General features: G+C 34.7%; 2 protein-coding genes across 2 annotated transcripts; one reads left to right on the top strand and one right to left on the bottom strand.

Annotated features, from left to right (window-relative positions):
• Positions 1 to 6597: 6597 nt before the first annotated feature.
• Positions 6598 to 7930, top strand: LOC128166450 (receptor-interacting serine/threonine-protein kinase 4-like). Its single transcript, XM_052831623.1, has one exon. The coding sequence runs from the start codon at positions 6723 to 6725 to the stop codon at positions 7845 to 7847; it is 1125 nt and encodes a 374-aa protein (XP_052687583.1). The 5' UTR covers positions 6598 to 6722; the 3' UTR covers positions 7848 to 7930.
• Positions 7931 to 9509: 1579 nt separating this feature from the next.
• Positions 9510 to 12118, bottom strand: LOC128166217 (uncharacterized). The gene is made up of 6 exons (XM_052831228.1): positions 11701 to 12118; positions 11365 to 11435; positions 10942 to 10999; positions 10369 to 10745; positions 10220 to 10264; positions 9510 to 9943 (listed from the first exon to the last, which is right to left on the bottom strand). The coding sequence occupies exons 1-6, from the start codon at positions 12028 to 12030 to the stop codon at positions 9886 to 9888; spliced, it is 939 nt and encodes a 312-aa protein (XP_052687188.1). The 5' UTR covers positions 12031 to 12118; the 3' UTR covers positions 9510 to 9885.
• Positions 12119 to 15918: the final 3800 nt, after the last annotated feature.

Below are 15918 nucleotides of genomic sequence, written 5' to 3'. Positions count from 1 at the left end.
GAATTTTTAGTAGAGTACGCGTTTAATTTTTAAAGTAAAATAAATGTCAAATAATGATTGTACTTTGTAGAAATTTAATACCCCCTCTGCTTCTAGATCCGCGCATACAGTTAGGAAGATCACTTTATGTATCTTGATATTAACATAGAACATTTGATTTCTACTTGCTATCGTGTTTTAAATATGTATGTAATTCTTTGGAGCTTTTTGAATTAATAAATCTAATTCTGTCTCTCCAAAAACGTTTAAATTGAGGAGTTACTTTGCTCTTGATTGTTATTAGTCCCCTACCGGTTTCACCGGAGGGGACTATAGCTTTCCTCTGCGTCCGTCAGTCCGTCTGTCCGTCCGTCCGTCCGTCCGTCTGTCTGTCCGTCCGTCAGTCCGTCTGTCTGTCCCACTTCAGTTTTCCACACTTTTTTTCTTTATGCATTTGAAGAATAATATGAAACTTGCTGAACAGCTTCAAAATGTCAAACTACAGATCAAGTTTACACTTTTGTTGCGTCTGATTGACATATTTTCGAGAAAATTAATTTTTTATATTCCAATTTTTTAATGTTCGGGTTCGTTATCGGGTTCGGTGTGTAACTGAATAAACGAGGTCAGTATGTAGTCAGTAATAATATCGTGCGTTACTTGTACCATTCCTTTTCCTGTACCATTTCTAACAAACAAATAAATTCTATAAAATAGTGTCAAGCATTGTGTTGTAAATTTAATCGGCAGGGTTTTTTTGTTGCCTGACGTCATGACGTCAGGCATATCTAAGGTTTAAAAGTTGCAATCTCCGAAACAGTGCAGACAATGGGACAAGCAGTATCATGATATTTCACAAAAAAGATTAACCGATCGATGCATGTTTAAGATGTCAGCATTTACATTCACAATTTATGAAAATGTTATATGGCATGTAATAACAACAGCGAGCAAGAGTTTTCAAGTAAAAGGGACGGTCACCATGCAGAGCACGTGTGTAATCCTGCTTTAAAAATAGATCAGCATTCCACCATGTTTGAACGGTGAAAGGGGAGGGGGTCACCGCAACAGGTTGTAACATATTGTCTATTACAGTACAATGTAAGAAATAATTGGTGTTGGATTATCATTATTACAAGAGAGTCATCAGTTTGGATTAAAACAAATAAATATTTATACAGCTGGAATGTTTACTGGAGGAACTAAATCGCCAAAGCGGGGTGTGACCCCATTTTCGTTTAGTTGGGCGATTTCATTTATCTTGAAAAGAGAACATAACTCGCATGTCTTACTAAATGTTCATTACCACATTTAAAAATTACTAATCAAGGTGTTTCTTAATTCGATACATTTCTTCCAAAACATCCGATCCAAAGTATAATGTACATATATGTAGCTGTTACGAAACAAATATCAAAAATTCATCTAACCCTCCCCCCATGGATCTCTGCCAATGGATGAGTTCATTCGTTGCGTGAACGGTAAAGCAGGATTTCGCGCCAAAATATCTCATTCATAGTTTTTGTGCGTCGATTAGTTGACGAGTCTGTTGGGATCATGCAAATACCCCAGAGCCCACCATGTGTTTACATCACAGGCACGTAGCATCGGGGGTTGGGGTGAGGGAGGCTGCTTCCTCTCCCCTCTTTTTTGAAAGCTTGCACTTTCTTTACTTTATAGAATAAATGGAAATATCATGGATTTATCCCCCCCCCCTCCACTTTTGTAGGAGCAAGCAATAATGAAAAGTTCTGCAAATATGGAATTCTAAGGAATTCTAATTGAATTGAAGTTACAGTTAGGGGTTTTTTTTTATGAATTTGAGAATTCACCCTTTTTAATTGCTTGTCAAGATGATTTTAATGAAGCTGCCCACACACATTCAAAAACAATACGTGTTTGTATACCCTCTCATATTTCATAAGGTTGGAAGTTTAAAAAAATGCCTTTCAGTTGATTTTGCAATTAATATAACAAATACAATTTGAAAAAACGACTATCTACTCTCCAGCTCTCAAAGTTACATGTACTTAAATGATAAGTGTGCATTCCTAAAAAATTGAATTAATAAAATAAATGAATTTCAAGTGATATATATATATATATATATGTACATGTTCTAGATCGAAGAAAAGACTAACATTTCGTCTTAAATTTGCATGTTCCATTTATAGATTTATGATCAGCAGCAAAAATTAAAATTAATTTCTGATAAGATAGCCTAATTGATACATGTATGCTTCCATTGAATAATTTTGTTTAGTCAGGCAAGCTTTTTGGAAAGCTATTACTTGTATTATTATTACAATCGGGTTCGTTGTCGGGTTGGGCTGTTTAACTGTTTGGTTTGATTCGGGGTACAGAAGACGGTAAGAAATGATATTGTGCATAACAGTGCATTGTTTTCACAAATTTTTACCAGCGAATACAGAATAGACTTGGCGAAATTACAGGAGATGAAATAAAGAGTATTATTTTACCTATTTCCTATTTAATTTCTATATCAACTATATAGTTTTAATTTCCTCTGTTCTTTTATCTCTGATTAAAGCATGACATCTCGTTTACAATAGCTCTGAAATAGTTGTGTGCTTGGAAGCTTTCATAGAATAATACAAACCGGTAGGGGACGTGTATTGCTTATGCAATACTCTCAGAATGTTTGTTTAAAATAATTTTAATAGCATCCATATAAACCGTGGTGCTTGGAACAAACTTATCCGTATTTTGCTGATTCATACATTATTACACGGCTTGCTTTAAAACGATGTCGAACAATATGTATATATATTTACATTATTCAGTGTTTTTGTCTGTGATAACGCTACAAACGATAACGAAGAAGGATTCCTTATTTACAGCGGGGGTCATTTTTTACGATGGTCATTTTTCTTCACGTATATATTTTGAAAACGACATATTTGACAAAAAAAAATACATTAACTTATCGTTACTTCCTCGTTACTTCCTCGTTCAGCAGCAAATGTTTTAGCTGCAGATCTGTAGCTCTCTGGTTGAAAAAATTCGGATAACAATACAGATCTGTAGCTCTCTGGTTGAAAAAATTCGGATAGACAATTTTGTCTATCCGAATTTTTTCAACCAGAGAGCTACAGAACTGCAGCTACAAATGTTTATAATGTGAACAAAGTCGGTAACGTTGAAAAAATCATCACACATGTAAAATATTACAATGACGTTTTGAAACTTATTTAACCCGACATCATTTATTTTCAAAACCATCGGAATAGGGGTATTACCTTTTCAAAAATTAATTTTAAAAATACCAAGCAGTTAGTCGCGGTGATTATTCGATAATCGGACATCCTGCGTAACCACTCGGCTATACTAGACACGATGAAGTTTGCTAATATTTAAAACACCGTTTTTTAACTTCGGGTTTTTTTTTTCGAAGTTTAATCTTTAAAAATATGCCTCTTTGAAACGAAAATCGGAAATGCCATGAAATCAGTCACATTTTTCAGTGAAACCATTTTACAATGTGTTTAATGCATGGGGTCTTGAACGGGGGTGGGGGGGGGGGGGTCGCGGGGAGGACCCCGCCCCAGAAAAATTAAAATTTCCATGAAATTACCAAAAATTTGCCTCGGACCCACCTCCCCCACCCCTTCGGCAAACCTCGGTATTCATCGCACCCCCCCCCCCCCCCGAAAATTTTGCATTGATCCGCGTATAAAATGGTCCTATAAAAATGATATGAAGATATCTGCAACAGCTTTATGGAAAATAGCACAGGAACTGCAACACCTTCTTTGTAGGATTGAAAATACAAAAATACATGCCCGGTGAGCTTAAATTTTATACAGTGGATGAAACAACCATAAAAAGAGGTTAAGACCAACCAATTTCTTTATTATTTCTTAAAAATCAAATTAATTTTATGAAAAATGAAAAATAATTTTTCTCTATGTCTATGAATAAAAATTTGTCTATTCCTTTTGTGTTGGAGGCATTAATCAGCGAGGACTAGCATCTACCTGGTACATTGAAACAAAGGTCTTTCGGCTTTGATTTTAAAACGCTTGCTTCATTTTTTGTAATTTCTTTTACTTTTAAATTAAAAGCATACAGTACTCCACTAATAATACATTCGATTTTTCACACAAAATGGGTTCAATGATTGATATTATGATATCGATGTTGAAGGACAGATAAACTCTCTCTCTCTCTCTCTCTCTCTCTCTCTCTCTCTCTCTCTCTCTCTCTCTCTCTCTCTCTCTCTCTCTCTCTCTCTCTTCAAAACAAACGACAAGTTGACCAGGAAATGTGCATCGTCACAACGAACGCGGCATCATTTTAAAAATAAAACTGGACCTCTTCCCCATTAAAACTTTTCAGCGAGAACCAGTTTACAACCTCATCATAAAGAGTTACGCCTGCATATAAAGAAGTTACCACTCCATATAATGAAATGACCACATCATGTAAAGAACTGACCTCATAATATAATGACTCAACAACGGCATATTATAAAATTGTCACATCATATAAAGGATTTACAATTGCATGTAAAGCTTTCACCACAATACATAAAGGTTTTACCACCATACATAATGGTTTTAATACACCATAACATGATGTTAGTACTGCATATAATGAACTTATCACCTAATGTCAAGAAGTTGCACTGCATAAAAAGATTTTGCAACTGCACATGAAGAGTGTACCATATAACATAACGATTGAACAATAGTACATTATGAGTTTAGCTCTGTATGAAATGAGTTTATCATATCATATAAAGATTTATTTATCGCATATAATGAATACACTACTGCACATAATGATCTTACGACATAACGTAATGATGTTACCACTTCATATAAAGATTTTACCCCTGAATATAATGGTGAAATAACAGTATATAATGATGTTAGCACTGCATATAATGATGTTAGTACTGCATATAATGATGTTATCACTGCATGTAATGATGTTACCACTGCATATAATGATATAACTATTGCATATAAATAAAATACCAGTTCATATAATATGAAATTGACCTTAAGGCAGCTATGGCGTTCCATAAAAACTGATCGAGCACCAACATATACTAATTGTAATAGCTTAGCTTACACCCCTCACCCCATTTTTATTTTGTCTGATATACACCAAAAATATCGGGACCCAAATTTAAAGAGAAAATTGGCTAATATACGCAATTTAAACCTAAATTATCAATTCAAAAAGGGTTAAAAAATCATCATTCAAGTTCATTTTTTTAAATCTGTTCGTACAGATTATGTCTCTTAATTAAGGGGAAAATAATTTTATAATTCAATATACAAACGACCGGGGGGGGGGGGGGTCCTGGATCTCCATAATCATCTAATGTCTGTGGTATTACGTCTTGTAGAAATATAGAATTATTAATGTTCATGGACAGTAGATCCAAATATTATTGAATTGCTAACACTAACATTTACTCAAGTAACATATGAAAATTTGTAATTGACTAAACCGACTTAAACGACGAAAGCTCCAATGCATCTTCCCAAGTCAAGTTCAAGTTCAAGTTACATATTGTAAGGGTTCCTGATCCGCTTTGCTGTTTATGTAGAGCGGATCAGGAACCCTTGACTTGGGAAGATGGCCCCAATGATGCTCAGTAAATCATGGTTTGTTTCCGAGAGTGGCCATGTTAAATCACAAACATGGTATATAATCTTTCTTGATAAATAAATCTTTGATATTGAATCCATTTATATAAATACCTAATAGATCTACTTATTGTATATTTTTAGTAAAGTTAATAAAGTTTTTTGTAAGATTTTTTCCACACGATTCAGTTGTTCTTTCATATTCACAATGAAACAGTTTTAAATTACATTGATCCAAGGATAAATTTCCCTCAAAGGTAATTTATCTGTTTAAGTCATATATCATCGTCTCAAGCTACGGTTCTGAGTCCGCATAACTCTCTTCTACCCACGGCCAGATGGGGAAGGATTGTACATGTACATTGCGACACAGGGGCTTGGTATTCTCTTTTGAGAAGTGGACAGGCAGAGCTAGCCTATATCCACTTGTAGGCTATTCCTGTCCACTTCTCAAAAGAGAATAAGGGGCTTGGTTGTCGGATACTGCATGCAGTTCTTTAATTACTATTTGGTCCCGAACAAAAAATGAGAAAATTTGGATACTTTTTTAACATGATTGAAATTTTTCATCATTTTTTGTAGTGTAGATTCCTGACGAGGATCGAAAAAGAAATCGGGAAATCTATTAAACATTATATTTTTGCATGACCATTGCAAAATTAAAAAAAAATGTTTGTAGATATGTTATGTCCCAAACATTAGGGGAAAATTACTTAAAAACGGAAGGGGCGATCTAGATCTCCATATACTGAATCAATATTGAATTAATACTAATATTGCCTCATATATAATCATTTTTAATCCGCAGGAATACAATTATATGTTTTGTTGATTTAATGTACGTTAGAAATGAAAATTATTTATGTCTTTATTTCCATTAGGAAATAAAGACACAAATAACATAATAATGTTATTTTTGTCTCTATTGGAAATTATCTATGTCGTTCACAGTCGAGGTTCTCAGTATCCGGAAATATTATCGGTCCAGGTTTTTATATTGTACACGCCAAACGTCATTTTGTCATTTTGGTAGTGGACCATGACGAAGTTCCAATGTTATATGATTTATGAAATGCTCAAGACAATGATTTAGATTGTTTTGCCGAAATTTTTGAGGACATGTATGAGGCAAACGAAAAACAGGAACAAATCATCGAAGCGATTGAAAACAAGGACTTGTTGACTTTGGAAAACTTAATCTGTCATGCCAAGGTGTCTCCAAATTTCTACATCAATGGGACAACTCCAATTTGTACAGCTGCAACACAAGGAAATGAAGCGGCCTTAGCTATACTTCTCCGAGGTAACTGCATTCTAAACACCCCAAATGTAAGGGATGACGTTTGGCAAAGACTGCCAATACATATAGCAGCATCAAAAGGACATCTTGCCTTTTTAAAGCTTCTCCTTGACAATTTCGAGGATGTGAATGTAAAAGACAGTGATGGGCGAACTGCTTTGCACTGGGCAGCTATATTTGGAAACAAGGATGTGGCTGAACTTCTCTTGAAGTCTGGAGCCAATGTAAATGGTGCACAGCGGGATGGATTCACCCCTCTCTATGCTGCTACATGTTTCGGACATATTGATGTGTGCTGTACACTGTTACAATATGGGGGAGATGCCATGGTGTGTGATGATGATGGGTGGAATATACTCCACACAGCAGCCAACTATGGACACTTACCCATTTTGAAACTTATATCACCCAAGGGACCATGTTTATCCTGTAGAACGGTTGATGGGGAGAATGCTTTGCATATTGCAGCAAGTAGCGGCCACCTGCATATTGTCAAGTACCTGGTAGAGTGTGGTATTGGACTAGATGCGCAAACAAACAGAGGTCTCACTGCCCTCCACCTAAGTGTACAATTCAATAAATCATCCGTGTTTAAGTTTCTATTACAAGCAGGGGCAAATATGTACATTCTCAACAACGACATGCAAAGCATATGCTATCTAGTAGCACTTAAGATGGACTCAAACTTCATTAAAATACTGGCGGACGCAGGCTACAACTTTAGTACAGAAAGATGGATCCTGGGTAATGATTTTCCAGCGACTAACAATATGAATGAGGACATGAAGAATTACATGAGGATGAATGCAGAAATTCCACGGACTTTGCTCAAAATGTGTCAGTTGAGAACTGCTCGTTTACTCGGCTGGAATTATGAGGCTCTAGCAGACTCATTACCTCTTCCAAATTATTTGAAAAATTTGATCAAGCAAACTGGACCGTAGTTATTTTTTTATTTGATGTTTTATTTATGCACTGGTTGTTATTGTTTTGTTGTAAGAAATGAATGAAAAATAATAAAAATCACACATAATTTTTTTTTTACTTACAAAGATCATGGAAAAGGTAATTTGATGAAATCGGTCTCATTTTTTAACAGCAAAAAATTTTTAAGTAAAATTAGAGAGGTCGTAGAAAAGGCTTAAGTTACAGGTGTATGTCCTAAATCAAATGATGGATTATGAGTTACTTAAGCAAGTTTGCCCATCTCTTCACAGCACAACAAAAGATTCAGAGCAATACATTAGAGGCACAGTGAGCTAAATTTTTGTAGGCTACAACTTCAAGAAACTTTAGTTAAGAATGGTCAGAGTAGACTGCAGTCTGAAGACAGCTAATCCCTGGCATTAATCTTTTTGTGCCAAAAAAATAAAAGAATTGGATATCGTTGAGTCCCCGCTTAAATAATGCCAGACACTAAGATGAATAGCAATATGGGAAATATTGCAGTTAAAAGTTACCTGTTATGGATCTAGTAATTTAGTTACAGCCAATATTCAGGTCCAAATTTTGACCCTTTCCGTTGCAAATATCACAGAATCCCCCCCCCCCCCCATTTTAACCTATAGTTTATCCCTCTAAATTTTTTGTTGAACCCCCTCCTCAAACAAAACAGAAAAATGTTTATGATTTGAAAGAATAGAAAGGAAGAACACTGAAAATTCAATTTTAATTATATGTAATACAATATTTAAAGTATGGAATTACAACAAATTAATTGAGTTTTAGTTTATCTTTATATACAGTGATACTAGTTTTACCATACTGACCAAACCTTGGATTATTTTTATCAATTCAAATTTAAGACACAGGCCCCTTTTAAAATGGAGAAAAATCACTGTTAAACTATAATACAAGTGCATTGCACACCTAATACCCACAGGCATTGTTTTGGTTTCAGCAAGATATTGCTATTTGAAAAATAATTTATGAACTTCATTAACTGGGTGTAAAGAAATCTACTATGACCTTCACATTTGACCTTGTCACCCTTTACCAAAAGCTGTGTTTATGTGAAGCATGAACCAAAAGGGAATCAGAGGGGAGTATACATACTCTGGACAAAGATATTTTGCATTATCATTTATGACTGACCCTTGACCAAGAAATTTTTTTTCAAGGTCACTGCACACTCTTTGACCAAAGGCACTCTGCAAGTGAAGTGCGAGTCAGAATGGACCAAGGGAAGAAAATATTGATCCAACCAAGAATTTTTTAACAATTCTGCTGTGACCTTAACCTTCAATCTAGAAACTTGGTTCAAGGCCGCTACACATCCTTTAATCTAAGGAGGCAATATGTAGGTGAAGTATGTGCCAGATTGGACTGAGGATTGAAAAGATAATTGCTCTGAACAAGTGATCTTGGACGGATGGATCGACAGACTGATCACTATATAGGTCACCTGCAGAGTGTGTCCCTAAAGTAATAATATGGTTTAAAGGAGAAGTCATATTTTAATATGAAGCCAATCCTGACAAACCTACATATTCAAGTACTAGAATGGAACACAGTGAGACCTGCATTGCCAAAAAAAAATCTAGACAAAGAATTCAGGCTTTAAGTCAATTTGCCCTGAGACATGAAGGTAAAAATATTTCAAATACTGAAGGTATAAATTTTATTGATAAGACAATCCTATTATGTACATTGTATAAAATTACATAAAAAATACAAGTTTATAGCAAACATCTTATTAAAAGTTATGGTTCTAACTTGATTGGAATGTGAATAGTATAGAATGATAAAAATGTCCATTCATTCTTCTAAAACTTCAGATCCAAGTATATGTAGTTTTGGTCCAATCCAGATACATATACATGTATAATGTATATAGTCACTAAAATGTCATATATATAACATCTTGACAGTATTGGTATGTTAGAGGTGAATTTGACTTGATCCAGACTATGAAGAAGTACAATGTGTTTTATAATGGCACAGAATACAAAATGATGAAGTGTCCTAAAATATTAGGAAAGTTTAGAATGAAGACTCGTCTCCTTCGTGCATATCCTCCAATCTTGTTTTAGGCATATTCCTACAAAATCAGTCAACATTACAATATACTACGATTATAGGCACACATGCTTGTTAATCTGAATAAACTAAACACTTTTCCAAAATATTATTTCAATAACATTACACATCAGTACTTGTAGCAGATATTTGATAATAAAATAACAATGATGAATAAAACTGTCAAAAAATTAAAAAAAATACCCAGAAGTACCATTTTGAGGTGAGGTGACCTTGGCATTAGTCACCCTGTAACTTCAATTGCTAGGGGTATAATATAATTGTATTTCATACTAACCTATCATCTGGAGGTCTTCTTCTGTTCCTGTCTATGTCAGCATACCTATAATAATAGTGCATTCATAATATTATTAAAATAGTCCAAGCAGATGCATTGAAATCAAATACCTTTGGACTTTATAATATGAAATAAGAACTTGAACTTGCCTATCATCAGGTGGAGGACCTCTACTTCTATCCCCAGGTGGTGGACCATCTCTGTACCTGTCATCAGGGGGAGGTCCTCTTCTCTCTCTTGGGGGGCCTTCTCTGTATCTATCATCTGGAGGAGGCCTCCTGGCACCAGGATCTCTGACTCCATATGGAGGTGGTCTGCCATCTTCTCCAGGTGGCCCATATCTTCTTCTGTCATCTGGAGGACCCCTTGGTCGACCAGAGGGTCCTCTACGATCTGGATAAGGTCTCCTGCCATCTGGAGGAGGTCCTCGTCTTCCATCGTATGGTGGAGGTTCTCCATACCCTCTGCCTTCCATTCCTGGAGGGGGACCTCTGCGTGGCCTGCCCCCTTGGTTGTAGGATACAGGCTACCAAAACAAAGTTTCAAACTTCAGATTTTGTCCATCAAAATGGAAGTGGTAAAGATAAGGGTTCTTAATATTTAAATTAAAGAAACAAGTGCCTGTGCACCCATTGCAATTTTATGAATACCACATTTGTTCAGATAAAACAATTTTTTCTCAGGCCTCATCACAATTAGTCTTATTTCAAAGTAAAATATACCTGGTAGGGTTTTGCTTTTGTAGGTTTCTTCGGAGCTGTTCCAGACTTGAGTTGTTCTCTGTAAAGACGTCACAAAGATGAATATAAAACAATAAAAAGAAAACATATCTTTAATATTTAAATAAAATAATACCTTATATTCTAATTAATTCAATTAAAAACAATATCAGTTCAAACTATTTTCTGAACTAAATTCATGCAAAATATTATGTTTGGCATTCATAAATCATTTTAAACTTACAGGTAATCACTAGGGTACTTAAATCAGAAATTTTGAACTGATATTTACAACTATTTTATATGGACCAATTTAAGTGAATTGACCAATTAAATTCTTTTTGAATCATTTTTGCCAAAACATTATGATAACTTTTTGACTCAATATATTGTCCAGAAATAATTATGTATGTACTCTCTTCTTACTTTGTAGTTTGCTCAAAAGTAAGTCTGCTTTTGTGAACCACTGCAACACCATAGTCTCCAATGGGACGGAACTGAAATAGTAATCATAATTTGTTATAAGGGAAATTAGAATGGTTATTAGTTATTTTCTTTTTATTATATGTATTATAAAAATACTATAGTATATCTTTATACAATATACTGTATATTTCATGATAGTATCAAAGTATCGTCTAAAGCACACCCATAGGCCCTTAAAATAATTGTTTCATACAATATGCTCTATAAAGGCAATATTATTTATTGCAAATTCTACTATCATGTATCGTATACACATGTACATTTAGCAGTTCTTACCACAAGATCGCGTCTATATGCATTGGCTCGTCTCTTAGCTTGAACGACGAGGGCTGCTGCAAATCCGACCAGCATGAAGGCAAGGATTATGAAAAAAGGTCCCAGAAACTGGTCATCCCAGGAGATGAGGTATACATGACGGGTTCTTAGTGTTATCAACAATATTCCAACGATTGCGGAAATCAGTCCACCTAAGAAACTGGCCACTGCTATCTGTGCGTAAAACCGACCTGGTCCGAGGAAGATGCCATTTAATTCGCCCCTGATCTGAGTCTGGACGAAGTCATGATAGGCAATGACCGTATCCTTATCTATTTCTTTTTCCTTCATGACGAACTATTCCTGTTTATAACATCTTCGAAATTATTTCAACTTCACTTCCGTTAAAAACGCTACAGCTTGAGTCACACCTGGAGCATGCGCAGATACTGTTTACCTGAAGAACAGGTTATGGTAACCCATAGGGGCTAAAATTTACAACATTAATTAGATCGATCCGATCAAATTATCACTTGTTTTTAGCAAGTGAATTTGTTAGTGCTACAATATTGGGTAGTAATATGTGAAGATATTCTGCTTTCCTGAACACATGTAATTTCTAACCTGTACACAAAACAAATATATCCGCATCAGCGGGTTATGAATGTATTTCTTCTGCAATTAAAGCTACATATTACCAAAATATCAAACCTTACAGATTTAAACAATACTATTTATTCTTATGAAATGATGCAATTTAAGGTCTGTAAAATTTTAAGAGACATATGCCATGGAACTGCATGGTTCCTCAACTTTTTGCAGGGGGGGGGGGGGGGGGGTATAAAATTTGATATTAAAATTTGATTTTCAGATGAAATAACATAATTAGAAATTTGAATCACCCCTTACAAAACATGTACAGACACTGGCACACACTTTCAGTGATCGATCAAACAATAGACCTACCGTACAGCGACAGCACGGGCTGCAGGACTTCATATTTCTCTTTTATGCAAAATACTGATAGGAAACAACACGATGAATTAACATATTTTTGCCTAGTTTATGTGATGAGAGAGAGAGAGAGAGAGAGAGAGAGAGAGAGAGAGAGAGAGAGAGAGAGAGAGAGAGAGAGAGAGAGAGAGAGAGCGTTGAAGGTAACGATCATTCAGAAAAAAATGACGCGGGTTATGCGTTTTTTATACAGTACTCGCCGTCGATTCCTTCATTTCTGCATAAATCGAAAAAGAAAAAGCACATTAAACTGAATATCGGTAAAAACCTTTACAGTCCCTGAAAGAAAGGAATTAAAAAAAAACCAACGAATACTAAATACTGGTATCTGCTTTTCAAACTTGGTAAAGGTGTGTGTGTGTTTAGGAGGGGGGGGGGTGTTAGATATTTATTTTGCATATTGGTTTGTATCGTCCCTGCATACATACACTTTGAACTATGGAATGATGTATCACTTGTTCCCTTCTCAAATATCAAAATAATCCCTATCAAAACAGTTCATTGGCGTGGGGGTCGGGTGGGACCACAGGGGCTCGTCACGAAGTTTTTTTCAACCTTTTATATATACCACCTCTATACTATAAAATACACCCTTGTGTATTTTATAGTATAGAGGTGGTATATATAAAAGGTTGAAAAAACCTCGTGACGAGCCCCTGTGGTGGGACTTGATCGGAAAAGTATTTTCATATTTTCATGTGAAAATACCCACCCCCAGCAATGCTATAGGTGCCTTACTGCGCTAGTTTATTATGTTTATATGGAAAATACGATGCTTTAAAGTAGAATGCTGCACTAAAATTTATTCTATGGATCATTTAAGGATTATTTTAGAAATATGATTTGATGTCCAAAAATGTACTGAAAAATACGAAAGCTTTCGATTTTGAAACAGATACAACATGATTAAGGAAAAAGTTTTCAAGTAAAAAAAAAGGACCATCTAAAGAATATCAAGGATTTAAATAACCTGTGGGAATAAGCCGAGGCATATGCCCACAAGTGGTCACAACCCTATCACTTGTATGTTTCAAATGACAACCACGCGTTTAGAATAATATACGTGCTACGTGTATACATATCTCCAGAGAATTTAATTTTATTATGTGCGCGTAAATAGAATAATTCCAATCTTTCGTCTTAAAGTTTATAATTTGTACCCCCTCAACAAAGTAAAATGTTTATTTTTTTTTCTTTCTTTTATTGATTTTATATAAAACAATTTACAAGATTGTGGTCAAAGATAGCTTATACATAGATATGAATTTCAATTGAAATCATTATTCATTTTCTGGTATATAGGTACATGAAAACATTATTATGCACACAGTGATAAATACTAGTATGATAAAACATACATACTAATACATAATGTATCGTACGAAGACATAATCATACATGCAAATGTTTATTTTAAAAAATAAATATACCAAAGATTATTGTAACTTATTTAGCAGTTAACTAAAAAAAACTATAGAAGGATTAAGTGCGTGTTATTAATTCATTATAACGCAATTTTTACTTTCTTTACGTCAAATGAGTTTTTCGAATACAAACAAAGACATGAAAAAACTTTACAACACGATTCATTGGAATCGAACACCTGCTTCGACATACTTATGTTCTAAGAACTCCTCACTAACCCCTACACCACGGAATCACATGTTTTAATCCATTTAAATAACAAACTCAATGTAGTATTGGGCAAGCATAATTCGGTCTTTGCCATTTGATGATCATCTTGAAAACTGACGAAGGAAAACTTTCTTTTTACCATGCATAGAGTGGGTCTTGGTACCATTTTTTTGAAAATTGAAAAAGATAGACATTTACATGTTTTATCATGCAGTAAACGTTCTTAAAAAAATGGTATGATGACCCACTCTATAAAAAACTATAGTCTGAACATCTGATTTCATTAGCATTTTGTTGCTCAATTAGCATTATTTTGATGTCTTAATATCAATTAGATTTAAAGTCAAGTTTTGAAGGTTTTGGCAATACTGAATGCAAATGATTACCTATGCTTATTAAATGTATAACAAAAGTAGTATTTGTAAGAAAAAAAATTGCTGGTTTTTCAAATGAACTTAAGTGGGTTTATGCCTCGGCTTATTCCCCCGCGTTCTTTGTGAGTAATTTGTGAGAATGCAGTTTCCTTAAACCAATACACTGGTGATGGAAAAGGACAATAACGAGTTGCTCGAAAGTATAAAGAAAAGTATAGTAAGCTCAGGTAAGAGCATGTCATCTCTAATTATTACTTTTTTGTCTGCACCGATGACATGCATTCTGTAATAAATTTATGAAATTAAGGTCCTCCGATCCTCAGCCTTAAAGTATTTTTTTTATCACAAAAATGTTATTAATCCTTCAAACTTTATAAATGAAATAAAAGAAAATAAATATTTTGATGGTATCCACGCAATTTACGGAGTTATTGCAATTTTGGCCACGATGAATATAATGGAATAAATGACGTGTACAAGTTGAAATCAAATTAGAAAAAAAGTTGTACCGTTGCATCGGGGAGTCGAACCCCTCCACCTCTAGGTAGTAGAACTCCCTGGTGCCACTAAGCCAAGCAGTTCGTTGAATGTCTTTACGTACTATTAACACTTTAAGACTTATTACTGTTGTCCATATAAAAGGCAGATTTATGGTACAAATAAAAAAAAATTCCGGATAATTTAGAGTTATTGAACATTGCTGAGGATCGGAGACCGTTAACAAGAGGCTTACAAGTCACATTGCTCACCTGACTTTGATATAAGTAGCGAAGCAATTAAAAAATCAGGCTCTAGCTTGGTTTCATATTCATTGCCCATTTTCTACATTGCTACGTTTTCTTCAGAAGAACATTTTGCTTGATATTTCTCAATTGTTGACCCTTTCTGGATTGCAGTGGTTATGGTATAAATGAAATTTGAAACTTCAGACTAGCTTGTTTCCCTATAAATTTCACAAATCTTTCTAAGAATTTGTACATTCTCTAGTAAATTAGGACTATCTTCTTGCTATTACTCAGCACATAATTTTTTTTTGGATATCTCTCTTTAAAATGTAAGACCCCCCCCCCCCTTTGAGACCCCCCAACTTGTTCATCGTTTGATGAATTACAACATAAATAGCCTCCAAACTCATCAAATGATTATTTTTCTATCTATGGTAAGTTTCTAAATGTAAAATTTTGGGGGCACCTATATATTGCCCCTCAAGGTTAAT

Source organism: Crassostrea angulata, chromosome 10 (assembly GCF_025612915.1).
Source record: "Crassostrea angulata isolate pt1a10 chromosome 10, ASM2561291v2, whole genome shotgun sequence".
NCBI classification, from domain to species: Eukaryota; Metazoa; Mollusca; class Bivalvia; order Ostreida; family Ostreidae; genus Magallana; species Magallana angulata.
The sequence above is the reverse complement of the archived record's forward strand: the minus strand, read 5'-3'. Positions and strand labels throughout refer to the sequence as shown.

Bases quoted from the DNA above. Each gene is read 5' to 3' on its own strand.
- LOC128166217 (XM_052831228.1), bottom strand. From the start codon at position 12,030: ATGAAGGAAAAAGAAATAGATAAGGATACGGTCATTGCCTATCATGAC. The intron at 11,000-11,364 runs GTAAGAAGAGAG...ACGTCTTTACAG, and splicing joins ACTTTTGAGCAAACTACAAA to AGAACAACTCAAGTCTGGAA. The intron at 9,944-10,219 runs GTTAGTATGAAA...CTGATTTTGTAG, and splicing joins AGAAGACCTCCAGATGATAG to GAATATGCCTAAAACAAGAT.
- LOC128166450 (XM_052831623.1), top strand. From the start codon at position 6,723: ATGTATGAGGCAAACGAAAAACAGGAACAAATCATCGAAGCGATTGAA.